This window comes from Salvelinus fontinalis, chromosome 17, assembly GCF_029448725.1.
Source record: "Salvelinus fontinalis isolate EN_2023a chromosome 17, ASM2944872v1, whole genome shotgun sequence".
NCBI classification, from domain to species: domain Eukaryota; kingdom Metazoa; phylum Chordata; class Actinopteri; order Salmoniformes; family Salmonidae; genus Salvelinus; species Salvelinus fontinalis.
Window position 1 is genome coordinate 19,648,357 of NC_074681.1, and position 27,340 is coordinate 19,675,696.

The 27,340-nt window shown below is 43.7% G+C and overlaps 1 protein-coding gene across 13 annotated transcripts in view; it reads right to left on the reverse strand.

Annotated features, from left to right (window-relative positions):
* LOC129813913 (rap guanine nucleotide exchange factor 4-like) overlaps positions 1-27,340 on the reverse strand; it is a 58,434-nt gene that overhangs the window by 11,825 nt on the left and 19,269 nt on the right. For 6 of the 13 annotated variants that reach the window (XM_055866531.1, XM_055866525.1, XM_055866532.1 and 3 more), the window contains 21 exons: positions 19,604-19,676; positions 19,439-19,494; positions 18,478-18,590; positions 18,248-18,369; positions 17,625-17,808; positions 17,432-17,516; positions 11,659-11,719; positions 11,506-11,582; positions 11,032-11,178; positions 10,721-10,901; positions 8,979-9,057; positions 8,685-8,835; positions 8,496-8,584; positions 8,372-8,396; positions 5,836-5,911; positions 5,603-5,749; positions 5,409-5,506; positions 1,208-1,333; positions 767-843; positions 562-663; positions 348-438 (listed from right to left, as the gene is read on the reverse strand). In XM_055866531.1, the coding sequence (XP_055722506.1) occupies positions 348-438; positions 562-663; positions 767-843; positions 1,208-1,333; positions 5,409-5,506; positions 5,603-5,749; positions 5,836-5,911; positions 8,372-8,396; positions 8,496-8,584; positions 8,685-8,835; positions 8,979-9,057; positions 10,721-10,901; positions 11,032-11,178; positions 11,506-11,582; positions 11,659-11,719; positions 17,432-17,516; positions 17,625-17,808; positions 18,248-18,369; positions 18,478-18,590; positions 19,439-19,494; positions 19,604-19,676 (2,160 nt within the window). Of the gene's footprint in view, positions 1-347; positions 439-561; positions 664-766; positions 844-1,207; positions 1,334-5,408; positions 5,507-5,602; positions 5,750-5,835; positions 5,912-8,371; positions 8,397-8,495; positions 8,585-8,684; positions 8,836-8,978; positions 9,058-10,720; positions 10,902-11,031; positions 11,179-11,505; positions 11,583-11,658; positions 11,720-17,431; positions 17,517-17,624; positions 17,809-18,247; positions 18,370-18,477; positions 18,591-19,438; positions 19,495-19,603; positions 19,677-19,770; positions 20,055-22,175; positions 23,596-27,340 lie in introns of those variants that run through there. The other 7 variants (XM_055866537.1, XM_055866528.1, XM_055866535.1 and 4 more) reach the window with 6 other exon arrangements.

Sequence of the window (27,340 nt, forward strand, 5' to 3'; positions counted from 1 at the left end):
GCCTATGGCTACCCTAAATAAGGCTCCCAATCAGAGACAACCGAAATCAGCTGTCTCTAATTGGGAACTCATTCAGGTAACCATAGACTCTCCTAGACAACTAAACATACATAGACAACGCTAGACACATGAACTCAACACAAACCCATATACTACACCCAACAACCCCTTTACCATAGAAACACCCAAAACCACCAAAACACAAACATTCCCCATGTCACACCCTGACCTAACCAAAATAATAAAGAAAACAAAGAATACTAAGGCCAGGGCGTGACAAGGGGCTTCTGTTTTTTATGGATTCATAGAAAAACTGCAGTTTAGTTTAACAGTATAGTAGTTGTCACCTCCCAGGTCTGAGCGAGTCGGCTGACTGCAGGGTTGCTCATACCCATGATGATGGCAAAGAACGAGTTCAGGTTCTTAAACTCCCGACAGCTGGAGAAAGCAACACCACCAATACAATGAGATTGTGAAGAAGCATTTCAGTGACATCAATAATCTATAAGCATGAGTATCTACAGAACGAGTGGGTGTTTTGTTTGTGTGCACAAGACTCACTGAGCAGCGATTTTGATGAACTTCTTGAGCAGCTGAACCCGTTTGCTAAGCTGACCACACAGACACACCTCCGTCACCACCCACAGCTGCACCTGGTTGAACCTGACCACACACAATAGTCATAACATACTGTAACATGTACCATCAACCTGAACAACGCCATAGAAGTTATTTAGAAATTATTAATGTTTGATTATAATCAGACCTGCGTAGAAACAGGTCCAGGTTGGCTGTGGTTCTCCTGAAGCTCTGACGGCCAAACGTGTGGTACAACAACTCATGCTACACCAGGGAAGATAAAGAATACCTACAGGTGTTGTCACAGAGAATTTCCCTGCGCAGTAGGACATTCAAATTGTTGTGTATTCAAGGTTTAAAAAGGCTTCTAAAGTAAGCAATTTCCACTTTAAAATGTCAGACTTGATTTATCCTAAATAAAAATGGATCAACCCCTACAAAAATGTCCATTAATTATCACAAACATAATAATTAACATTTCCTGTTGCTGCAGGATTATTTTCCTGCTGTGAGAAACTGGTCAAATTGAGACAGAACATAATGTATGTACTATAGGATTCAGGTGTACTGAGAGAAATAGACAGCGTGTTTATCTCACATTAGCCAGGGTGTGTGTGTGTGTGTGTACCTCGTGAACACAGCTGAAGAGTTCCCAGTCGTACAGGGTCATCTGATAGGCCAGGTCTTTAGAACTCATCAGCTCAAAACTGGACATGGACCCAGCTGAGGGCCCCTCCTGGTCTGGGAGAGGGGTCTAACACACACACACACACTCACAATGGGTTAATGCCTACACATCTCTATGATTACGGTTACATGCACACAATAATCTAACTATCCACAATAATTGTATTATTAAAATAGATTGTTTAAAACGATTCCCCTAATAATCCTGTTACCATGTACACATCTGAAAACATGCAGAAAATCACCAATCAAAATAATTGTTCTACCACAGCGCTATTTTTGCCTATTGATTCTAAGTTTGGAAATATAAAGTTTGTAGAGGAAAACAATTTCTAAGATGCATACGAGCTCAGTTGACCCGCTTAAAATGAGGGAGGCTTGCGCTACCGGTGCTGGCAAATGCGCAGACCAGACACACCCATTTACATGTCCTAATAATTGAAAAAGATTAGTCAGAAAACTAGGCGTTTTAATCGGCGTATGATTTCTGAACTTTAAATGTTATTAACTTGTTATGGATAGGGGGCAGCATTTTCACGTTTAAATGAAAAGTGTGCCCAGAGTAAACGGCCTGCTACTCAGTCCCAGTTGCTAATATATGCATATTATTAGTAGATTTGGATAGAAAACACTGAAGTTTCTAAAACTGTTTGAATGATATCTGTGAGTATAACAGAACTCATATGGCAGACAAAAACCTGAGAAAAAATCCAAACAGGAAGTGGGAAATCTGAGGTTGGTCGTTTTTCAACTCATTCCCTATTCAAGACACAGTGAGATATGGGTCATGTTGCACTTCCTAAGGCTTCCACTAGATGTCAACAGTCTTTAGAACCTTGGCTGATGCTTCTACTGTGAAGTGGGGCCGAATGAGAGAGGAATGAGTCAGAGGTCTGACAGAATGCTTTGAGCTCGTGACGCTCGTTCACGTGAGAGCGAGCTCTGTTCCATTGCTTTTCTACAGACAAAGGAATTCTCCGGTTGGAAGATTATTGAAGATTTATGTTATAAACATCCTAAAGATTGATTCTATAATTCGTTTGACATGTTTCTACGGAATGTAATATGACTTTTCGTCTGAACTTTTGCCTGGACCTGCCCGCGCGTCGTGAGTTTAGATTGTGTACTGAACGCACGAACAACAAGGAGGAATTTGGACATAAATTATGGACTTTATGGAACAATTCAAAAATGTATCGTGGAACTGGCATTCTTGGGAGTGCATTCTGAGGAAGATCATCAAAGGTAAGTGAATATGTATAACGCTATTACTGACTTATGTTGACTCCAACATGGCAGATATCTTCTTGGGTTGTGTTGGTCTCTGAGCGCCGTACTCAGATTATTGCATGGTTTGCGTTTTCCGTAAATTTTTAGGGAAATCTGACACAGCGGTTGCATTAGGAGAAGAATATCTTTAAATCTGTGAATAACACTTGTATCTTTGATTCATGTTTATTTTGAGTATTTCTGTGATTTGATGTGGCTCTGTGCAAATTCATGGGATGTTTGGGAGGCAAAGACAAATGTAAACTGAGGTTTTTGGATATAAATATGAACTTTATTGAACAAAACATACATGTATTGTGTAACATGTTGTCCCGGGAGTGTAATCTGATTAAGAATATCAAAGATTAGGGATACATTTTATCAATATTTCAGTTTTTTTTGCCTCCTCTCTTTGGTTGGAAAATCGCTGTATGCTTTCTGTGACTAGTTGCTGACCTAACATAATGATATGTTCTGCTTTCGCCTAAAAGCTTTTTTGAAATTGGACACTGTGGTTGGATTAACGAGAATTTTATCTTTAAAATGGTGTCTAATACTTGTATGTTGGAGAAAATTGAATTGTGAGATTTCTGTTGATTAAATGTGGCGCCCTGCAATTTCTTTGGCTGTTGGCGAGGTCTTAGACAGGTTAATCATTAGTTGTAATAGAGGCCTGAGGGGGGTGTCATAGCCGAGGGGCTACACCAGAACTTAATGGTTAAGCTTGGAATGTACTGAGTGTGGGGAAAGCGATCACATGTGGCAGGCATTGATAAGTGGAGAGAGCCATGGATTAGTGATGAAGGGGGTGGAGGTCAGGTCACGTTAAGGGAGAAAGAACAATGTATGGCCCATAACACTTAGTTTCCTGCATAGCAATAAAGATATAATGTTTGTTCAGATGTGTAGGAGGAGATTCAGCATAGGAGAAAGGGTTAAATATCAGTGCTTGTATGAACATGTCTTTGTCAAATGCAGCTGTATTGACCCTCTGGGAAGAATAAACTTGGTTTTACCTTTTAATAGTGTCCTTACAATTTTTACTCTGAATAATACAGTTGAAGTCGGAAGTTTACATTCACTTAGGTTGGAGTCATTAAAATTAGTTTTTCAACTACTCCACAACTATAGTTTTGGCAAGTCGGTTAGGACATCTACTTTGTGCATGACACAAGTAATTTTTCCAACAATTGTTTACAGACAGATTATTTCACTTACAATTCACTGTATCACAAATCCAGTGGGTCAGAAGTTTACATAGTTTACATACACTAAGTTTACATACACTAAGTTGACTGTGCCTTTAAACAGCTTGGAAAATGACAGAAAATTATGTCATGGCTTTAGAAGCTTCTGATATGCTAATGACATCATTTAAGTCAATTGGAGGTGTACCTGTGGATGTATTTCAAGGCCTACCTTCAAACTCAGTGCCTCTTTGCTTGAAATCATGGGAAAATCAAAAGAAATCAGCCAAGACTGATAACTGATAAAAAATAATTGTAGACCTCCACAAGTCTGGTTCATCCTTGGGAACAATTTCCAAACACCTGAAGGTACCATGTTCATCTGTAGAAACAATAGTACGCAAGTATAAACACCACGCAACCGTCATACTGCTCAGGAAGGAGACGTGTTCTGTCTCCTAGAGATGAACGTACGTTGGTGCGAAAAGTGCAAATCAATCCCAGAACAACAGCAAAGGACCTTGTGAAGATGCTGGAGGAAACATAAATACAAAAGTATCTATATCCACAGTATAACGAGTCCTATATCGACATAACCTGAAAGGCCACTCAGCAAGGAAGAAGCCGCTGCTCCAAAACTGCCATAAAAAAGCCAGACTACGGTTTGCAACTGCACATGGGGACAAAAATCGTACTTTTGGAGAAATGTCCTCTGGTCTGTTGAAACAAAAATAGAACTGTTTGGCCATAATGACCATTGTTATCTTTGGAGGAAAAAGGGGGAAACTTGCAAGCCGAAGAACACCATCCCAACCATGAAGCACGGGGGTGGTAGCATCATGTTGTGGGGGTGCTTTGCTGCAGGAGGTCCTGGTGCACCTCACAAAATAGATGGCATCATGAGGGAGGGAAAATGATTTGGCTATATTGAAGCAACATCTCAAGACATCAGGCAGGAAGTTAAAGTTTGGTCGCAAATGGGTCTTCCAAATGGACATTGACCCCAAGCAAACTTCCAAAGTTGTGGCAAAATGGCTTAAGGACAACAAAGTCAAGGTATTGGAGTGGCCATCACAAAGCCCTGACCACAAACCTACAGATAATGTGTGTGCAGAACTGAAAAAGCACGTGCGAGCAAGGAGGCCTACAAACCTGACTCAGTTACACCAGCTCTGTCAGGAGGAATGGGTCAAAATTGAATGGGAAGCTTGTGGAAGGCTACCCAAAACATTTGACCCAGGTTAAACAATTTAAAAGCAAGGCTACCAAATACTAATTGAGTGTATGTAAACTTCTGACCCCCTGGGAATGTGATGAAAGAAATAAAAGCTGAAATAAATCATTCTCTCTACTATTATTCTGACATTTCACATTCTTAAAATAAAGTGGTGATCCTAACTGACCTAAAACAGGGCATTTTTACTCGGATTAAATGTCAGGAATTGTGAACCTGAGTTGAAATGTATTTGGCTGAGGTGTATGTAAACTTCCGACTTCAACTGTAGATCCTAACAGACCTTACAAGATTAAGATAAACTGAGTAAAGTGTTTACATAACTATTGCCATTCTCAGCCTACTGAAATAATCTGTTTAATATGGAATTATTAGTGTGCATGTAAACATACTCACTGATCTGTTTCAAAGGCCACTCTATTGACCCATTTCTATTCCTCATTCTCTCTCACCAGAGCATTGAGCTGGTCCCGGGGACAGGCGAACATACGCCCATTGATGCTCAGAGAGGAGAATACTGACACATCATTGGGCTTCAGCATCTGCTTCTCTGTGACAGGAGAACACACACACACACACACAAAGGAAAATAAAATGTCAGCAATAAATGCTATGCAAATGAAGTGAGATGTGATTGGCTCCTCACCGCCTGCGGAGCTGAGGTGGACCAATAGCAGGTCGTCGTTTGAGGCAAGTTTGTTGGCCACAGCGCTGGTCACCTCACTCCCTGTGGCCGCTACGGCAACCCGGATGGTGGTGTAGGTGTGGTCACTGCAGTACACCTTCAACAGGACTACACACACACGTTTTTAAGAGGCTTGTGATTAAAGAAAAAGTGTAGGGAAATAAAAACAAATTACATCACATAAACACACTGACTGTCGTCACAGTTCCTGATGGGTTGTGTCTTCACTAGTTTCTCGTCTCCATTGCTGAACTGTGTGAGGACCTTCTGCTGAGACAGACCACACAACATCAGAGATGATCAACAACACACACCTTGACAGACCACACAACATCAGAGATGATCAACAACACACACCTTGACAGACCACACAACATCAGAGATGATCAACAACACACACCTTGACAGACCACACAACATCAGAGATGATCAACACACACCTTGACAGACCACACAACATCAGAGATGATCAACACACACCTTGACAGATCACAACATCAGAGATGATCAACACACACCTTGACAGACCACACAACATCAGAGATGATCAACACACACCTTGACATACCACACAACATCAGAGATGAACAACAACACACACCTTGACAGATCACACAACATCAGAGATGATCAACAACACACACTTGACAGGCCACACAACATCAGAGATGATCAACAACACACACCTTGACAGACCACACAACATCAGAGATGATCAACACACACCTTGACAGATCACAACATCAGAGATGATCAACACACACCTTGACAGACCACACAACATCAGAGATGATCAACAACACACACCTTGACAGACCACACAACATCAGAGATGATCAACACACACCTTGACAGATCACAACATCAGAGATGATCAACACACACCTTGACAGACCACACAACATCAGAGATGATCAACACACACCTTGACAGACCACACAACATCAGAGATGATCAACAACACACACCTTGACAGACCACACAACATCAGAGATGATCAACAACACACACCTTGACAGACCACACAACATCAGAGATGATCAACACACACCTTGACAGATCACAACATCAGAGATGATCAACACACACCTTGACAGACCACACAACATCAGAGATGATCAACACACACCTTGACAGATCACACAACATCAGAGATGATCAACAACACACACCTTGACAAATCACACAACATCAGAGATGATCAACAACACACACCTTGACAGATCACACAACATCAGAGATGATCATCAACACACACCTTGACAGATCACACAACATCAGAGATGATCAACAACACACACCTTGACAGATCACACAACATCAGAGATGATCAACACACACCTTGACAGACCACACAACATCAGAGATGATCAACACACACCTTGACAGACTACACAACATCAGAGATGATCAACACACACCTTGACAGATCACACAACATCAGAGATGATCATCAACACACACCTTGACAGATCACACAACATCAGAGATGATCAACACACACCTTGACAGATCACAACATCAGAGATGATCAACACACACCTTGACAGACCACACAACATCAGAGATGATCAACAACACACACCTTGACAGACCACACAACATCAGAGATGATCAACACACACCTTGACAGATCACAACATCAGAGATGATCAACACACACCTTGACAGATCACACAACATCAGAGATGATCAACAACACACACCTTGACAGACCACACAACATCAGAGATGATCAACAACACACACCTTGACAGATCACACAACATCAGAGATGATCAACAACACACACTTGACAGGCCACACAACATCAGAGATGATCAACAACACACACCTTGACAGACCACACAACATCAGAGATGATCAACACACACCTTGACAGATCACAACATCAGAGATGATCAACACACACCTTGACAGACCACACAACATCAGAGATGATCAACAACACACACCTTGACAGATCACACAACATCAGAGATGATCAACACACCTTGACAGATCACAACATCAGAGATGATCAACACACACCTTGACAGACCACACAACATCAGAGATGATCAACAACACACACCTTGACAGACCACATAACATCAGAGATGATCAACAACACACACCTTGACAGACCACACAACATCAGAGATGATCAACAACACACACCTTGACAAATCACACAACATCAGAGATGATCAACAACACACACCTTGACAGACCACACAACATCAGAGATGATCATCAACACACACCTTGACAGATCACACAACATCAGAGATGATCAACACACACCTTGACAGACCACACAACATCAGAGATGATCAACAACACACACCTTGACAGATCACACAACATCAGAGATGATCAACAACACACACCTGGACAGATCACACAACATCAGAGATGATCAACAACACACACCTTGACAGACCACACAACATCAGAGATGATCAACAACACACACCTTGACAGACCACACAACATCAGAGATGATCAACAACACACACCTTGACAAATCACACAACATCAGAGATGATCAACAACACACACCTTGACAGATCACACAACATCAGAGAAGATCAACAACACACACCTTGACAAATCACACAACATCAGAGATGATCAACACACACCTTGACAGATCACACAACATCAGAGAAGATCAACAACACACACAACATCAGAGATGAACAACAACACACACCTTGACAGACACATTCACCATGCCACACTCACCTTTTTCACTTTAGCCTCTTCTGAACTGAAGAATAGAAACAAGAGAACAAGTGTATGTTAATAATGCATGTCTTTATAATGGTTTGACGGTCACGATTATGGGGTTAAGGTCAGTTTTACATACTGTAGTTTGACGACCTTTTCCAAGTCAGGTACAAAGTCTTTCAGAGCTCTGAGGATCCGTGAGTCATTGGACACACTCCCATACAGCTCCTACAGAGAGAAACACACGGACAACTCCTCAGGTGTGCGTGTGTGCGCGTGTGCGCGCGCGTGCGTGCGCGTGCGCGCGCGCGTGCGTGCGTGTGTGTACCTCCAGGAATATGAGTGCTGCTGGCTCCTCCTGTAAGTGATGTGTGTGTACTGCAGCCCAGCGCAGGGCCAGATTGAGGACTCGTCTCTTACAGGTCACAGCGTACTCCAACCTCTCCTGCTCCGAGCCTGGGGGAGCCACCGCATGGTAGGTACACACAGGGTTAAAGATATAACACACAACTATAACATAACTGTCACCTATATGTAACATACTGAACTTCAAGAAGAGAAACTGAAGGGAGAGAAAGAAGGATAGGGAGAAAACAAGAGGGCAGAGTGAGAAAAAGGATATTGTGCCATGAGTAGCTGGCAGAACTGGCTGTTAGGCATGAAGACACAGTGCATGAGGACAAAGTCATCTACCGCAGGGTCTGAGGGGAAGAAAAAGAGTGGAAGAAAGAGAATAATAGTAGAAAACAGATATTCATGCATATCTACCGACCCATCATCCGATCCCATACAGTAGCAGGGCCCGGCTGTATAAAACATGTTAGGTGTTTTCCTTAAGGGTTTACGTTAAGGAATCATTTCCCCTTATCTAAGGAAATGATTTAAGGGTGTTGCATACAGCCCCCCAAGGGCATACTTTAAGTGTTTTGCGGTAGCTTGAAGGCATGTATGGCAGAAAGAGTCTCTGGTTACCATGGAGAAGACCTGATTCACTGAATGAATGTCAAAGAGATCACATTTATTTTGAGATCTCAAAATAGAACTTCTACATTCAATACTGGAGAAAAACATTGATTGAGAATATAGTAAAAACCCTTTTCTTTGAGTTACTTTTTTCTCACCTTATTTATTATTACTTCAAGCTAACTTACAGAGCAGGTAGCTTACACAGCAGGTAGCTTACAGAGCAGGTAGCTTACAGAGCAGGTAGCTTACAGAGTAGGTAGCTTACATAGCAGGTAGCTTACAGAGCAGGTAGCTTACAGAGCAGGTAGCTTGCAGAGTAGGTAGCTTACAGAGCAGGTAGCTTACAGAGCAGGTAGCTTACAGAGTAGGTAGCTGGCAGAGTAGGTAGCTTAAAGAGCAGGTAGCTTATAGAGCAGGTAGCTTACAGAGTAGGTAGCTTACAGAGCAGGTAGCTTACAGAGTAGGTAGCCAGAGTAGGTAGCTTACAGAGCAGGTAGCTTACAGAGCAGGTAGCTTACAGAGTAGGTAGCTTACAGAGCAGGTAGCATGCAGAGCAGGTAGCTTATAGAGCAGGTAGCTTGCAGAGCAGGTAGCTTATAGAGCAGGTAGCTTACAGAGTAGGTAGCTTACAGAGCAGGTAGCTTACAGAGTAGGTAGCTTACAGAGTAGGTAGCTTACAGAGTAGGTAGCCAGAGTAGGTAGCTGGCAGAGTAGGTAGCTTAAAGAGTAGGTAGCTTACAGAGCAGGTAGCTTACAGAGCAGGTAGCTTACAGAGCAGATAGCTTACAGAGTAGGTAGCTTACAGAACAGGTAGCTTACAGAACAGGTAGCTTACAGAACAGGTAGCTTATAGAGCAGGTCGCTTATAGAGCAGGTAGTTTATAGAGCAGGTAGCTTACAGAGTAGGTTGCTTGCTAGCCAGCTGGCTTTGTAGACATGGATTGTGCACCTTTCATTGGTTAGCTAAGTAGCTAGCTGCTTGCTGGTGGATGTTTTCCTTTTGAAACCAGGAAAGCAACATTCAGCCACAAATGATGTTTTCATTGACATCCATACTGAATGAAGCACTTAAGGGACCTCATAGGCACCCTTAACTATTTCACTTCATTTAAGGGGGAAATTTGCGCCAAAATGTTTTGTGCAACTGACTTAAAGTTAAGGAAACTTTGAGGGAAAAGATAAGGGGAAAATTTACTTTAGATGTTTTATGCAACCGGGCCCAGGCCCTCAACCCTAGGGACTCACAGTGTATATCTATCAGGTTGTGTGTGTGTGTGTGTGTGTGTGTGTGTGTGTGTGTGTGTGTGTGTGTGTGTGTGTGTGTGTGTGTGTGTGTGTGTGTGTGTGTGTGTGTGTGTGTGTGTGTGTGTGTGTGTGTGTGTGTGTGTGTGTGCACACTTGGGTCAGAGTGGTGTGTATCCATCCTCATAGTCTCCAGGAAGTGGTCAAGGATCTTCTCAGGGGTTCCAGACAACACAGTGTACCTGATATTTCCCAGACTGGAGGCTCTGGGACTCTTCTCCAAGACCAGAACAGCCTGCTCATGTTCCTTCAAACGCACTGTATTTGCCTCCACGTCCTAAAGTCAAGTAAATTACAGGACATTACATTAAAGCAAGGTAAGGTAAAGTACATTTCATTTAAGTAAAGTAAATTACAGTATGGTACAGTATTGCACAGTGTAGTAACAGAACAGTACACAACTCTACCCTGAGTATCCTGTTGAAGTCTTCTTTGTCCACTCGGAGGAAGTGACAGTTGTCTTCTCTGAGGACGATGGAGGCAGCTCGAGGAGAATCAGTCACCAACGCCAGCTTCCCAAAGTCATCCCCCTCATGCAGGGTACACACCACACCCTGAAGAGGAACACACACACACACATCAAAACACACAGATTAGACAGCTGGAGAAGTGCTAGCATGAATGAAGATTGTGACTAATCAAACTGTGTGTGTATGTTGTGTATATTCTGAGACCATTGAGCTAGTCATTCACTGTGATGAGCGAAGCCAGAGTTTCCCAAACTGTGGCACTAGTTCCCCTAAGGAATACAAGCCAGCTGTTGTATGCAGATGCATTCTTTTGGTCATAATCATTTTAGTTAGCGTCATCTTGTGCTACTTTCAAATCCGCTGTAGGCCCATAATATACACATCATGTATAAACACCCACACACGTCATACCTTGCCGTAGATGACCACATTGACAGAGCCCTTCTGGATGATGTACCAGGATGTTCCCTCTTCTCCCTGGTTAAACACTGGAAGGAGAGAGCACACCTTAATGTGTGTCCCTAAAACACACACACTGTACAGCATGGTGAGATAGGGACTTACACACGGTTCCTACTTTGGCGTGAGACTCGAAGACGAGAACACTCGCCAGCTCCCTCTTCACCTGTAAGCAAGATGGTAAGAGCAAAACAAACATTAAAACAACACCCGAAAAACCTCTGAACATTTCATCAATGTCTGTAAGTACACAAGCCAGCTAGATCTGCTAGACCAGCGTTCTCTAATTCCATTCAGTCGTGGGCCGATTGTTCTTTGAGCGGATGGTTGGGGGGCCGAAACATAGTTATAAATTGTACACTGAAAATTGACCGTGAGAATCCCATAAATATGTAGTATTTGACTAAAACTGAATCATTTCAAACTTTGATTACATTGGGATATGATCACATACAGGTATGCTTCTATATTTATGCATGGGAATAATTTTGGAAACAGATTTCCTCAATTAAAATCACTTTGAGCTCATTTCCCGGTGATTCTACAGTCTTTTCTGTCCAAGATCGAATATAAACTCAGCAAAAAAGAAACATCTCTTTTTCATGACCCTGTCTTTCAAAGATAATTCATAAAAATCAAAATAACTTCACAGATCTTCATTGTAAAGGGTTTAAACACTGTTTCCCAGGCTTGTTCAATGACCCATGTAGATATACCTTTTTTTATGAGCCGTTTCCAGCTACAATAGTCATTTACAACATTAACAATGTCTACACTGTATTTCTGATCAATTTGATGTTATTTTAAAATGGACAAAAAAAATTGCTTTTCTTTCAAAAACAAGGACATTTCTAAGTGACCCCAAACTTGTGAACGGTAGTATATATATATATATATATATATATATATATATATATATATATATATATATATATATATATATATATATATATATATATAGTGCCTTTGGAAAGTATTCAGACCCATTTACTTTTTCCAAATGTTGTTACTTTAAAAAAGTATATTCTCAGCAATACCCCATAATAACAACAAAACGAAAACAGTTATTTATTTATTTTGCACATTTATTAAACAATAGAAAACAGAAATACCTTATTCAGACCATTTGCTATGAGACTCGAAATTGAGCTCAGGTGCATCCTGTTTCCATGGATCATCCTTTAGATGTTTCTAAAACTTGATTCCAACTGTGGTAAATTGAATTGATTGGACATGATTGGGAAAGACACCCCGCTGTCTATATAAGCTCCCATAGGTAACAGTGCATGTCAAAGCAAAAACCAAACCATGAGGTGGAAGGAATTGTCCGTAGAGCTCCAAGACAGGATTGTGTCGAGGCACAGGTCTGAGGAAGGCTACAAAAACATTACTGCAGCATTGAAGGTCCCAAAGAACACAATGGCCTCATCATTCTTAAAATGGAAGAAGTTTGGAACCACCAAGACTCTTCCTAGAGCTGGCCGCCAGGCCAAACTGAGCAATCGGCGGAGAAGGGCCTTGGTCAGGGAGGTGACCAAGAACCCAATGGTCACTCTGACAGAGCTCTACAGTTCCTCTGTGGTGATGGGAGAACCTTCCAGAAGAACAATCCTCTCTGCAGCACTCCACCAATCAGGCCTTTATGGTAGAGTAGCCAGACGGAAGCCCCTCAGTAAAAGGCACATGACAGCTCACCTGGAGTTTGCCAAAAGGCACCTAAAGACTCTCAGACCATGAGAAACAAGATTATATGGTCTGATGAAACCAAGATTGAACTCTTTGTCCTGAATGCCAAGCGTCACATCTGTTGGCAACCTGGCACCATCCCAACGATGAAGCATGTTGGTGGCAGTATCATGCTGTGGGAATGTTTTTCAGCAGCAAGGACTGGGAGACTAGTCAAGATTGAGGCAAAGATGAATGGAGCAAAGTACAGAGAGATCCTTGATGAAAACCTGCTCCAAAGCGCTCAGGACCTCAGACTGGGTCGAAGGTTCACCTTCCAACAGGACAATGACCCTAAGTACACAGCCAAGACAACGCAGGTGTGGCTTCGAGACAAGTCTCTGAATGTCGTTGAGTGGCCCAGCCAGAGTCCGGACTTGAACCTGATCAAACATCTCTGGAGAGACCTGAAAAGAGCTGTGAAGCAACGCTCCCCATCCAACATGGAAGAGATTGAGACGATCTGGAGAGAAGAAAGGGAGAAACTCCCCAAATACAGGTGTGCCAAGCTTGTAGCGTCATACCCAAGAAGACTCGAGGCTGTAATCGCTGGCAAAGGTGCTTCAACAAAGTACTGAGTAAAGTGTCTGAACACTTACGTAAATGTGATATCCGTTTTTTTTTTTTTATATTATCATCAAACATTTCAAAAACCTGATTTTGCTTTGTCATTATGGGGTATTGTGTTTAGAATGTTGAGGGGAAAAAAGCAATTTAATACATCTTAGAATTAGGCTGTAACCTAACAAAATATTGAAAAAAATCAAGGGTTCTGAATAGTTTCTGAAGGCACTGTATATATACACAGTGCCAGTCAAAAGTTTGGACACACCTACTCATTCAAGGCTTTTTCTTTATTTTATTTTCTATTTGAGATTCTTCAAAGTAACCAGCCTTTGCATTGATGACAGCTTTGCACTCTCTTGGCATTCTCTCAACCAGCTTCACTTGGAATGCTTTTCTAACAGTCTTGAATGAGTTCCCACATATCCTAAGCACTTGTTGGCTGTTTTTCCTTCACTCTGCAGTTCAATTCATCCCAAACCATCTGATGCAGCACTCCATCACTCTCCTTCTTGGTCAAATAGCAGTTACACAGCCTGGAGGTGTGTTGGGTCATTGTCCTCTTGAAAAACTAATTATAGTCCCACTAAGCGCAAACCAGATGTGATGGTGTATCACTCCAGAATGCTGTGGTAGCCATGCTTCTTAAGTGTGCCTTGAATTCTAAATAATTCACAGACAGTGTCACCAGCAATGCACCATCACACCTCCTCCTCCATGCTTCACGGTGGGAACCACACATGTAGAGATCATCCGTTTACCTACTCTATGTCTCACAAAGACATGGCGGTTAAAACCACAAATCTCCAATCAGACCAAAGAACAGATTTCCACAGGTCTAATGTCCATTGTCTATGTTTTTTGGCTCAAGCAAGTCTCTTCTTATCATTGGTGTCCTTCATTCGACCATGAAGGCCTGATTAACGTAGTCTCCTCTGAACAGTTGATGTTGAGATGTGTCTGTTACTTGAACTCTGAAGCATTTATTTGGGCTGCAATTTCTGACACAACTGATTGGCTCAAATGCATTAAGAAGGATAGAAATTCCACAAAATAACTTTTAACAAGGCACACCTGCTAATTGAAATGCATTCCAGGTGACTACCTCATGAAGCTGGTTGAGAGAATGCCAAAAGTGTGTGAAGCTGTCATCAAGGCAAAGGGTGGCTACTTTGAAGAATCTCAAATATATTTTGATTTGTGTAACACTTCTTTGGTTACTATATGATTCCATAGGTTTTATTTCATAGTTTGTCTTCACTACTTTTCTACAATGTAGAAAGTAGTTAAAAAATAAAACAAAAAATAAAAACTTTAATGAGTAGGTGTGTCCAAACTTTTGATTGTTACTGTGTGTGTATAATATATATATATATATATATATATATATATATATATATATATATATACTGCTCAAAAAAATAAAGGGAACACTAAAACAACACAATGTAACTCCAAGTCAATCACACTTCTGTGAAATCAAACTGTCCACTTAGGAAGCAACACTGATTGACAATAAATTGCACATGCTGTTGTGCAAATGGAATAGACAAAAGGTGGAAATTATAGGCAATTAGCAAGACACCCCCCAAAACAGGAGTGATTCTACAGGTGGTGACCACAGACCACTTCTCAGTTACTATGCTTCCTGGCTGATGTTTTGGTCACTTTTGAATGCTGGCGGTGCTCTCACTCTAGTGGTAGCATGAGACGGAGTCTACAACCCACACAGGTGGCTTAGGTAGTGCAGTTCATCCAGGATGGCACATCAATGCGAACTGTGGCAAAAAGGTTTGCTGTGTCTGTCAGCGTAGTGTCCAGAGCATGCAGGCGCTACCAGGAGACAGGCCAGTACATCAGGAGACGTGGAGGAGGCCGTAGGAGGGCAACAACCCAGCAGCAGGACCGCTACCTCCGCCTTTGTGCAAGGAGGTGCACTGCCAGAGCCCTGCAAAATGACCTCCAGCAGGCCAGAAATGTGCATGTGTCAGCATATGGTCTCACAAGGGGTCTGAGGATCTCATCTCGGTACCTATTGGCAGTCAGGCTACCTCTGGCGAGCACATGGAGGGCTGTGCGGCCCCACAAAGAAATGCCACCCCACACCATGACTGACCCATCGCCAAACCGGTCATGCTGGAGGATGTTGCAGGCAGCAGATAGTTCTCCACGGCGTCTCCAGACTCTGTCACGTCTGTCACATGTGCTCATGTGCTCAGTGTGAACCTGCTTTCATCTGTGAAGAGCACAGGGCGCCAGTGGCGAATTTGCCAATCTTGGTGTTCTCTGGCAAATGCCAAACGTCCTGCACGGTGTTGGGCTGTAAGCACAACCCCCACCTGTGGACGTCGGGCCCTCATACCACCCTCATGGAGTCTGTTTCTGACCGTTTGAGCAGACACATGCACATTTGTGGCCTGCAGGAGGTCATTTTGCAGGGCGCTGGCAGTGCACCTCCTTGCACAAAGGCGGAGGTAGCGGTCCTGCTGCTGGGTTGTTGCCCTCCTACGGCCTCCTCCACGTCTCCTGATGTACTGGCCTGTCTCCTGGTAGCGCCTGCATGCTCTGGACACTACGCTGACAGACACAGCAAACCTTTTTGCCACAGTTCGCATTGATGTGCCATCCTGGATGAACTGCACTACCTAAGCCACCTGTGTGGGTTGTAGACTCCGTCTCATGCTACCACTAGAGTGAGAGCACCGCCAGCATTCAAAAGTGACCAAAACATCAGCCAGGAAGCATAGTAACTGAGAAGTGGTCTGTGGTCACCACCTGCAGAATCACTCCTGTTTTGGGGGGTGTCTTGCTAATTGCCTATAATTTCCACCTTTTGTCTATTCCATTTGCACAACAGCATGTGCAATTTATTGTCAATCAGTGTTGCTTCCTAAGTGGACAGTTTGATTTCACAGAAGTGTGATTGACTTGGAGTTACATTGTGTTATTTAAGTGTTCCCTTTATTTTTTTGAGCAGTGTATGTGTTTTTCTTTGCTCAGAAAAATTGGGGGAACCCTGTGCTAAATTTAGTGTTGGAGAGGTGGGATAAGACTCGCAGTGTTGGAGAGGTGGGATAAGACTCGCAGTGTTGGAGAGGTGGGATAAGACTCGCAGTGTTGGAGAGGTGGGATAAGACTCGCAGTGTTGGAGAGGTGGGATAAGACTCACAGTGTTGGAGAGGTGGGATAAGGCTCGCAGTGTTGGAGAGGTGGGATAAGACTCGCAGTGTTGGAGAGGTGGGATAAGACTCGCAGTGTTGGAGAGGTGGGATAAGACTCGCAGTGTTGGAGAGGTGGGACAAGACTCGCAGTGTTGTAGAGGTGGGATAAGACTCGCAGTGTTGGAGAGATGGGATAAGACTCGCAGTGTTGGAGAGGTGGGATAAGACTCGCAGTGTTGGAGAGGTGGGATAAGACTCACAGTGTTGGAGAGGTGGGATAAGACTCTCAGTGTTGGAGAGGTGGGATAAGACTCACAGTGTTGGAGAGGTGGGATAAGACTCGCAGTGTTGGAGAGGTGGGATAAGACTCGCAGTGTTGGAGAGGTGGGATAAGACTCGCAGTGTTGGAGAGGTGGGATAAGACTCACAGTGTTGGAGAGGTGGGATAAGGCCTTGACGTGAAGTAGCTCATCATAGATGATCTCCAGATCATCACCCGTCCTCTGACCAGGACTAGAGATGGAGACAGAGAGAGAGTTCTGTTGATGATTCCTAACTGGTATACAATATATAAGAATGAACTAGGCACGTGTGCATGTGTGTGTCCATGCATGTACTGACGGTTTGCGGAGGATCATGCGCAGCAGGGCATCAGGTCCCATCTGGGTGAGGAAGAGGATTGTGTCAGGCAGCTCTTCCTCACTCTCCCTCTTCTCCTCCTCGCTAGGCAATGGGGTGTGCTCCTCCTCATCGTCAAGGAAACGATAGAACAGGTACTTGTCCTGGAAACCCAGCTCCTGGTCCACTAGGGGACACACACTGGATCAGTAATCAGTGAGCTCACATAGTGAGATAGTAATCAGTGAGCTCACATAGTGAGATAGTAATCAGTGAGCTCACATAGTGAGATAGTAATCAGTGAGCTCACATAGTGAGATAGCTGGACACAGAGGTGGGATAAGAGGTGGGGTTCACAGCCTTTTTATTAGCCAGTCTTGTCAGATCAGTCATTAATTCAATTTGATTTCCTTGATTCCTCACTTCCTCTCTCCTCCTCCTTCTCAAACCCCATTGGATGAAAAGGTCAGAGGGAACAGACCTCTAACCTTCTCATCCAATGGGTTTTGAAAAAGAGGCGAGGAGAGAGGAATCAAGGAAATGCAATTGAAATTCTCCCTCCATGTGATGAAACTGGTGGAGAACATTTGAAGCGTTGTGTCCAATAGAGGGCAGTGTAGTCTCACCATGGTTCAGGACTCCCTCCTCCAGCAGAACCTGCCACATCCCCACAGCGTGAGAGCGAGTATGTACACAGGTACTCTGCTGCACCAGCCACTCTACCAGCTCTGTACCTACACAACACTGCCTGCATCACACACACACACACAGTGAGACAGTTTGCATGGACCATAAAGTAACACAAAACATACATATGTATGTGCACACACACACACACAAACACATGCAAACGTACAAACACCTGTATGTCTTGAGGTGGTACTTCCTGTCTCTGATCATGTGAGGAGCTCTGGAGAGGATGGCGTTCCGCATCACCTTCCCCCCTCGCTGCAGCTTCTCTGATGGAACCTACAGACATTACACAGCAACACAATAAAACACTTATTTTGTCTCTAGCATAGCTAGATAGTCACAATCACAGTGAGAATCTCAGCCTCCAGGTGTTAATAATTTAAACTTTGAGCTGAGAAATCCACAAAAATAATGAGCCAGGGGACTTTTCATTGCATGTCTCCGCCAACATACGCCCTACAGCCTCCTCATATTTACTATACACTCGCTAAGCTGTGACTCACAAACACCCAACCTGTCCTAACACTCCCAGTTGTCATAGCAACCACACAACTGATGTCAGGGATCATGAATGAAAGGTGAGGGAAAAAAGGAGAAAAAAAACACAACCACTGACCCACTCAGAGATACTGCTGCTGTCTTAGAACTACAAAAGAGGGCATCATAATTGGGCAGATGGGGCCTTTCTTGCTTGTGCATGAATTATCTCTCATTAGCACAGCTACAGACGAAACTACAACTACATCGCACAGTTCAGGCTAGATATTATTTATATATTATATATATATTATATATTATCTCAGTAGAAACTTTGCAATGTGTGCATTGAGCTCACAGAAAAAAATATAATGAAAAGGAATTTAAATTATTCAACCAATGTCAGTCAATTACTTGTTTAAAAAACAAAAAAATGACTGACATTTCGGTTAGTTGCTCAGCACTAGTGTGAATACCCCCCCCCCCCTCGAACATTTATTAATAGTATCCTCTTGTAGAGTACACACACATCTCAGGTCACAGTCTTTCACTGTACACAGCCTCAATTAAAAAGACAGTACTTTGGGGTTAGTTGAGTGATCAGTGGTATTAACTTTAATGAATAACATTGAAATGGGCCATCTTACCTTGTTGAGGATGTTGTTCATGAAGTTGAGAGGATCTGAACCTAGACTGTCTTTGTCTGTCAGCCATTAGGGAGGTGGGAGACAAAGTTATGACCATCGTAATGTGTAATATGCAATGTTAATAAATCAATATTATTCATTCAACTGGATTGTAGTTGTACTCACTGTCATTGTTGGATCCAGTTTCCATGGCGCCATAGGGAGGGGCCAGAAGTCCAGCCATACACTGACGGTACTTCTACAACACAACACACAGCCTTAGTCATCATAATCAATAAACACACACACCCACCACCATTACCATTAGTCTGAACAAGGCTCTATTGCCTTACCTACTCATCACCTCACACCAACAGCTCTGGACATTACATCCCTATACGACCCTGAGGAGCTCCATTACCGCTGCCTCCACACACACACAAACGTGCGCTTGCACGCACACACACACAGCCTACACCCTTCCTTCAAAACAAAGCCCTTTGTCACCCAGGGATCATTTACATATGGAACAATTCACATTACATAACACACACACACACAAACCACACACACACAGGTTCAATGAATATAGCAAGGACAACTGAGTGCAGCGGCGTGTGTTTTAGTGCTACTCACTCTTTTATGTTCATATCTACAGTGGGGCAAAAAAGTATTTAGTGAGCCACCAATTGTGCAAGTTCTCCCACTTAAAAAGATGAGAGAGGCCTGTAATTTCCATCATAGGTACACTTCAACTATGACAGACAAAATTAGGGAAAAAAATCCAGAAAATCACATTGTAGGATTTTTAATGAATTTATTTGCAAATTATGGTGGAAAATAAGTATTTGGTCACCTACAAACAAGCAAGATTTCTGGCTCTCACAGACCTGTAACTTCTTCTTTAAGAGGCTCCTCTGTCCTCCACTCGTTACCTGTATTAATGGCACCTGTTTGAACTTGTTATCAGTATAAAAGACACCTGTCCACAACCTCAAACAGTCACACTCCAAACTCCACTATGGCCAAGACCAAAGAGCTGTCAAAGGACACCAGGAACAAAATTGTAGACCTGCACCAGGCTGGGAATACTGAATCTGCAATAGGTAAGCAGCTTGGTTTGAAGAAATCAAGTGTGGAGGCAATTATTAGGAAATGGAAGACATACAAGACCACTGATAATCTCCCTCGATCTGGGGCTCCACGCAAGATCTCACTCTGTTGGGTCAAAATGATCACAAGAACGGTGAGCAAAAATCCCAGAACCACACGGGGGGACCTAGTGAATGACCTGCAGAGAGCTGGGACCAAAGTAACAAAGCCTACCATCAGTAACACACTATGCCGCCAGGGACTCAAATCCTGCAGTGCCAGACGTGTCCCCCTGCTTAAGGCAGTACATGTCCAGGCCCGTCTGAAGTTTGCTAGAGAGCATTTGGATGATCCAGAAGAAGATTGGGAGAATGTCATATGGTCAGATGAAACCAAAATATAACTTTTTGGTAAAAACTCAACTCGTCGTGTTTGGAGGACAAAGAATGGTGAGTTGCATCCAAAGAACACCATACCTACTGTGAAGCATGGGGGTGGAAACATCATGCTTTGGGGCTGTTTTTCTGCAAAGGGACCAGGACGACTGATCCGTGTAAAGGAAAGAATGAATGGGGCCATGTATCGTGAGATTTTGAGTGTAAACCTCCTTCCATCAGCAAGGGCATTGAAGATGAAATGTGGCTGGGTCTTTCAGCATGACAATGATCCCAAACACACCGCCCGGGCAACGAAGGAGTGGCTTCGTAAGAAGCATTTCAAGGTCCTGGAGTGGCCTAGCCAGTCTCCAGATCTCAACCCCATAGAAAATCTTTGGACGGAGTTGAAAGTCCGTGTTGCCCAGCAACAGCCCCAAAACATCACTGCTCTAGAGGAGATCTGCATGGAGGAATGGGACAAAATACCAGCAACAGTGTGTGAAAACCTTGTGAAGACTTACAGAAAACTTTTGACCTCTGTCATTGCCAACAAAGGGTATATAACAAAGTATTGAGATAAACTTTTGTTATTGACCAAATACTTATTTTCCACCATAATTTGCAAATAAATTCATTAAAAATCCTACAATGTGATTTTCTGGATTTTTTCCCCTAATTTTGTCTGTCATAGTTGAAGTGTACCTATGATGAAAATTACAGGCCTCTCTCATCTTTTTAAGTGGGAGAACTTGCACAATTGGTGGCTGACTAAATACTTTTTTGCCCCACTGTATATTTCAAGACAAATATTGCAGATTGCTTGACTTCTTTAGCCATGCTTGAATGCTAAACACACAGCGATGAATTTACAGAGTTCTCCAGGATTGTGTCACTCTACTCTAAACTCTAACGTCTGTATGGTCTAAAGTCATTACCAGGCAAGCCATGCCTTTAGGAGACTGCCAAAACACACACACATACACACACAGGAAGAGAAGCCCTTTAACATTCAGGAAGCTGCTGACACACAAACACACACACACTAACAATAGGCTGATTCTTTGAGCAAATCTAAGTCATCACATCCGATGTCAGACAACAGAGAGCATTGGCAGTACTGAAATCACAGAGTTTACCGGGAGTTTGTACTTTCTATCAATTCATGAATGAGTAAAAAGTCACTTAAGAAGAACCAAACCCACCCTGGCACATCGCATCTCTCTCTTTATTGATTTCTCTCACACACACACACACACACACACACACACACACACTTGGACTAAACTCACCCAGGGTCTTCTCTACACTCTACGTCTGGGAAGGACCCCTAAGAGATGCTCTCTGCTCCTGTAATCCACACACACAACCAGGAAGCCAGCAGCATCCTCAGTACTACCCCAGAGGTCTCCTCTCTCTCTGTCGCACACACACTCAGTCCTCTTTGAAACAGCCCTCCAGTACTCACACACAGAGGTTGCCACGGCAATCAGAGCTTTTCAACGAGCGAAAGCGAGAGAGAGCGAGAAGAGCTAGATTGAACAACGTAGAGAGAGGAGTGTATATAGAGAGCAGAGAAAGATGGAATGTGAGAGTGTGTGTGAGAAAGAGACAAAGTCTCAAGGCACAAGCACCAGACAACATTATCATCAATAATGAATAGAGCTCAATATTGTTTACACTGAACAGAGACAGACAGACATACTGTCACGTATACTCCCTCTCCGGCCTCTAGGTCATCAGGCTGCTGATTATCCCGCACACCTGTCACCATCGTCTCGCGCACAAGCGCCTCATGACACTCACCTGGACTCCATCACCTCCTTGATTATCTTCCCTACATCTGTCACTCCCCTTGGTTCATTCCTCAGGTGTTATTGACTCTGTTTCATGTCGGTGCGTTGTTTGTGTTTCGTGTTTGTTGTTTAGTTCATTTATTAAAACACTCACTCCCTGTACTTGCTTCCCAACTCTCAGCGCACTCGTTGCACATGCAGCGTTTGTTTCAGATAATAGTACCATTTTAGCTTCTTTGGGATTGTAATTATTACGCAAGGACCATTGTAGTATGTAATATCTAAGAAACGTGCTACAAGATGAATAGCTGACTATAAAGGTACTGTAAGAAATTAATCAAAGAATGTTTAAATTGATCATAAAGTAATGTTTAAAAATGAATAACCCTTTCTCTGCCTCCTTCTCTTATTCCACAAGACAGGTGATGACACACTTTGTGATGACTGTGTGGGGTTGAGATAAATAGTATGTCTGTTAAAAGTGGTGGCCCTGTCCAGCCAATGTCCCTGGGCCCCTCAACTAGCTCTCACAGTCTCATCTCAGAAATAGACATTCATCCATGTTTCTCAAACGTAAAATGTCAAAGTTGTTGAAAACATAACATTTTGAAGTGTTTAAGGTCAAGTGTAGGCATTAATTCCACATTTTAAGGTTAGGCATTAACTCTTAAGGGTAAAGGTTAGGGATAGGCTTAGAAGGTTTTGGGGTATTTCTGTTTTATCGCTGAAATTGAAGTTGCAACATTTGCAATCAGAGGTAGATGTTGACAGGGATGGTGGATGGGGGTAAGCAACACACTAGCGAAACTGAAACCTACCTGAAGTAAGCAGTGCTCACTATTGCCCCTAGTGGCCGGTTTCCACGTCATCTCCCAACGTCCTCAGACATCGACGGCCGTTGAATATTGACTTGTATAACGGGTGAACTGGCTGGGACCCCTGTGGTAACACTATTGTATTACGGGTGAACTGGCTTGGGTCTCTGTAGTAACACTATTGTATAACGGGTGACCTGGCTGGGACCCCTGTAGTAACACTATTGTTTAAAGGGTGACCTGGCTGGGACCCCTGTAGTAACACTATTGTTTAACGGGTGACCTGGCTGGGACTCCTGTAGTAACATTACTATATCACGGGTGACCTGGCTGGGACCCCTGTAGTAACATTACTATATCACGGGTGACCTGGCTGGGACCCCTGTAGTAACACTATTGTATAACGGGTGACTTGGCTGGGACCCCTGTAGTAACACTATTGTTTAACGGGTGACCTGTGTCGTGGAAAATCGTCTCAGAAATATAACACTAGTAAGAACTTGTGAAATCAAATAGACTTTTTAATACAATGTATCACAAGCCGGAACGATCCGCGGATCCCACCTCTTCCCAGAGCACTGGTTTGCTCTTTATACACATCCACACACATGAGATCATTACATACATTAATTAAATTACTTCTCCTATGGTCATCTGCCACCATTATCCTTCATTTCAGGCTTCCTGCTTGTCTACGCCCAATAACGCCTGTATCCGCTCTTGATTAGATTATAATGGGGGCAGGACCCCCTTGTCCCCTAAAATTAATATATGTCTATCTTGCCCTAAGCATTTATGGCCTTTACCCTAAGCAATTATGGCTGTTCCTGTCAATTTTATCTTCATAATGGTGTCCTGCTTTTTCCATACATGCACTTTAAAGCACGTATGACTTTGGCCATCTGCTAATCTTTGGTTTCCTGTATTTACCAGAATGGCAAATGCACTCACGTCTGCCTTCTTCTCCTATTTTCTAGTGTACACCTGTCTATTGTTTAATAGTGTGATATCTACCTACATATGTATCAATTACTCCTACACCTGGCTGGGACCCCTGTAGTAACACTACTATATCACGGGTGACCTGGCTGGGACCCCTGTAGTAACACTATTGTATAACGGGTGACCTGGCTGGGACCCCTGTAGTAACACTACTATATCACGGGTGACCTGGCTGGGACCCCTGTAGTAACACTATTGTATAACGGGTGACCTGGGTGGGACCCCTGTAGTAACACTATTGTATAACGGGTGAACTGGCTGGGACCCCTGTAGTAACACTATTGTATAACGGGTGACTTGGCTGGGACCCCTGTAGTAATACTATTGTTTAACGGGTGACCTGGCTGGGACCCCTGTAGTAACATTACTATATCACGGGTGACCTTGCTGGGACCCCTGTAGTAACACTATTGTTTAACGGGTGACCTGGCTGGGACCCCTGTAGTAACACTACTATATCACGGGTGACCTGGCTGGGACCCCTGTAGTAACACTATTGTATAACGGGTAACCTGGCTGTGACCCCTGTAGTAACACTATTGTATAACGGGTGACCTGGCTGGGATCCCTGTAGTAACACTATTGTTTAACGGGTGACCTGGGTGGGACCCCTGTAGTAACACTATTGTATCACGGGTGAACTGGCTTGGGTCTCTGTAGTAACATTATTGTATAACGGGTGACCTGGCTGGGACCCCTGTAGTAACACTATTGTTTAACAGGTGACCTGGCTGGGACCCCTGTAGTAACACTATTGTTTAACAGGTGAACTGGCTTGGGTCTCTGTAGTAACACTATTGTATAACGGGTGACCTGGCTGGGACCCCTGTAGTAACACTATTGTTTAACAGGTGACCTGGCTTGGGTCTCTGTAGTAACACTATTGTATAACGGGTGCCCTGGCTGGGACCCCTTTAGTAATACTATTGTATAATGGGTGATCTGGCTGGGACCCCTTTAGTAACACTATTGTATAATGGGTGCCCTGGCTGGGACCCCTTTAGTAATACTATTGTATAATGGGTGATCTGGCTGGGACCGCTGTAGTAACACTATTGTATAACGGGTGACCTGGCTGGGACCCCTGTAGTAACACTATTGTATCACGGGTGAACTGGCTGGGACCCCTGTAGTAACACTATTGTATAATGGGTGATCTGGCTGGGACCCCTGTAGTAACACTATTGTATCACGGGTGACCTGGCTGGGGCCCCTGTAGTAACACTATTGTATCAGGGGTGAACTGGCTTGGGTCTCTGTAGTAACACTATTGTATAATGGGTGATCTGGCTGGGACCCCTGTAGTAACACTATTGTTTAACGGGTGACCTGGCTGGGATCCCTGTAGTAACACTATTGTATAACGGTTGACCTGGCTGGGACGCCTGTAGTAACACTATTGTTTAACGGGTGACCTGGGTGGGACCCCTGTAGTAACACTATTGTATAACGGGTGATCTGGCTGGGACCCCTGTAGTAACACTATTGTTTAACGGGTGACCTGGCTGGGAACCCTGTAGTAACACTATTGTATAATGGGTGACCTGGCTGGGACCCCTGTAGTAACATTACTATATCACGGGTGACCTGGCTGGGACCCCTGTAGTAACACTATTGTATCACGGGTGACCTGGCTGGGACCCCTGTGGTAACACTATTATATCAAGGGTGATCTGGCTGGGACCCCTGTAGTAACACTATTGTATTACGGGTGACCTGGCTGGGACCCCTGTAGTAACACTATTGTATCACGGGTGACCTGGCTGGGGCCCCTGTAGTAACACTATTATATCACGGGTAATCTGGCTGGGGCCCCTGTAGTAACACTAGTGTATAATGGGTGACCTGGCTGGGACCCCTGTAGTAACACTAGTGTATAATGGGTGACCTGGCTGGGGGCCCTGTAGTAACACTAGTGTATAATGGGTGACCTGGCTGGGACCCCTGTAGTAACACTAGTGTATAATGGGTGACCTGGCTGGGACCCCTGTAGTAACACTATTGTATAAGGGGTGACCTGGCTGGGACCCCTGTGGTAACACTATTGTATCACGGGTGACCTGGCTGGGACCCCTGTAGTAACACTATTGTATCACGGGTGACCTGGCTGGGACCCCTGTAGTAACACTATTGTATCACGGGTGACCTGGCTGGAACCCCTGTAGTAACACTATTGCATCGCCTGTCAAATGCTGTAACTCCCCGTCAGACTGACCTGGCCCTGGGGAGGTCGTACGACAGATCTTTGTCTTTCAAACACTTTATGGTTCCTCTCCTTTAACCAGTATGATATGACACTTCAAGACAATAGCAACAGCAAGCGACTGGCACCCAGGCTAATATCTCCAACACAACATAAGATCAAAACACTGAGGAGAACTACAGCCTCATGCCCTTTCTGCTGTATATTTAACCTGCTAAAATAGACACCAGAGAGCAAGAGAGCGAGAGAGCGAGAGAGACAGAGAGACAGAGAGACAGAGAGCCAGAGAGACAGAGAGCCAGAGAGACAGAGAGCCAGAGAGACAGAGAGCCAGAGAGCCAGAGAGCCAGAGAGCCAGAGAGACAGAGAGACAGAGAGCCAGAGAGCCAGAGAGCCAGAGAGACAGAGAGCCAGAGAGACAGAGAGACAGAGAGCCAGAGAGCCAGAGAGACAGAGAGCCAGAGAGCCAGAGAGACAGACAGACAGACAGACAGACAGACAGACAGACAGACAGACAGACAGACAGACAGACAGACAGAGAGAGACAGATGATAGATAGATGATAGATGATGATGATAGATGATTGGCAATAGAAACCGGCAGACATAAAAAGACATGGCTACCTAAAGAGGAGCGTGTAT